The sequence below is a fragment of the Penaeus monodon genome, chromosome 34, assembly GCF_015228065.2.
Source record: "Penaeus monodon isolate SGIC_2016 chromosome 34, NSTDA_Pmon_1, whole genome shotgun sequence".
Classification (NCBI taxonomy): Eukaryota; Metazoa; Arthropoda; class Malacostraca; order Decapoda; family Penaeidae; genus Penaeus; species Penaeus monodon.
In genome coordinates, this window is record NC_051419.1 from 14595393 (window position 1) to 14596012 (window position 620).

A 620-nucleotide genomic window follows, 5' to 3' on the forward strand; every position below is an offset into this window, starting at 1 on the left:
CCGAACGGAACACTGCGATGAAAGTCATTACCACGAGTTAAAGAAATGGACCTTTTCACGGGCCGGCCTCCTAGGGCATTGAGTCGTACCCAATGCAACGAACATTCTGTTTTGTTATCAATTCTGTCGTGTTTGCTGCAGGCGACATCCTGTTTTTTATAATTGAGTCGTACCCAGTATAAAGAAGATTATGTTTTTTTTATAATCAGTTGCGTCGTGTCTGTTGCCAGGATGATTCTGTCGTACCCGAGTGGTGTCCACTGCGAGAAAGATTCTGTTTCTTAAGTCACTAAGCCGTACCCAGTGCAAGGAAGTTTCTGTCTTATTATTCAGCTCCTTCACTGCAACTCGCTTATCACTTGGCGCTGTCGTACGTCCGGCAGTTGGCGTAGAGGCAGTCGCACAGGAGGAATGGCCACGACTTCCTGGCGGCCTTGGCCTTGTCCCCCTTGACAGGCCTAGGCGTGGCGGGCATCGAGGAGGGCGTGGGCGCGGTCGATCCCGAAGTCGTCCCCGAGGTCGTGCTGAAGGAGGAGGTCGTCGAGCCAGGCCGGGCCACGAGGCTCCCGCCCTTCGAGGGGAGCTTCGGCTGCCCCGACGAGTCCAGGGAGCAGGATTTC

At 54.4% G+C, this 620-nt stretch overlaps 1 protein-coding gene across 1 annotated transcript in view; it reads right to left on the bottom strand.

Moving 5' to 3' along the window:
- Positions 1-620, bottom strand: part of LOC119594613 — a gene marked incomplete in the record, with an annotated part of 44500 nt that overhangs the window by 328 nt on the left and 43552 nt on the right. The window contains 1 exon segment of the mRNA XM_037943665.1: positions 1-620. Within this exon segment, the coding sequence (XP_037799593.1) occupies positions 356-620 (265 nt within the window).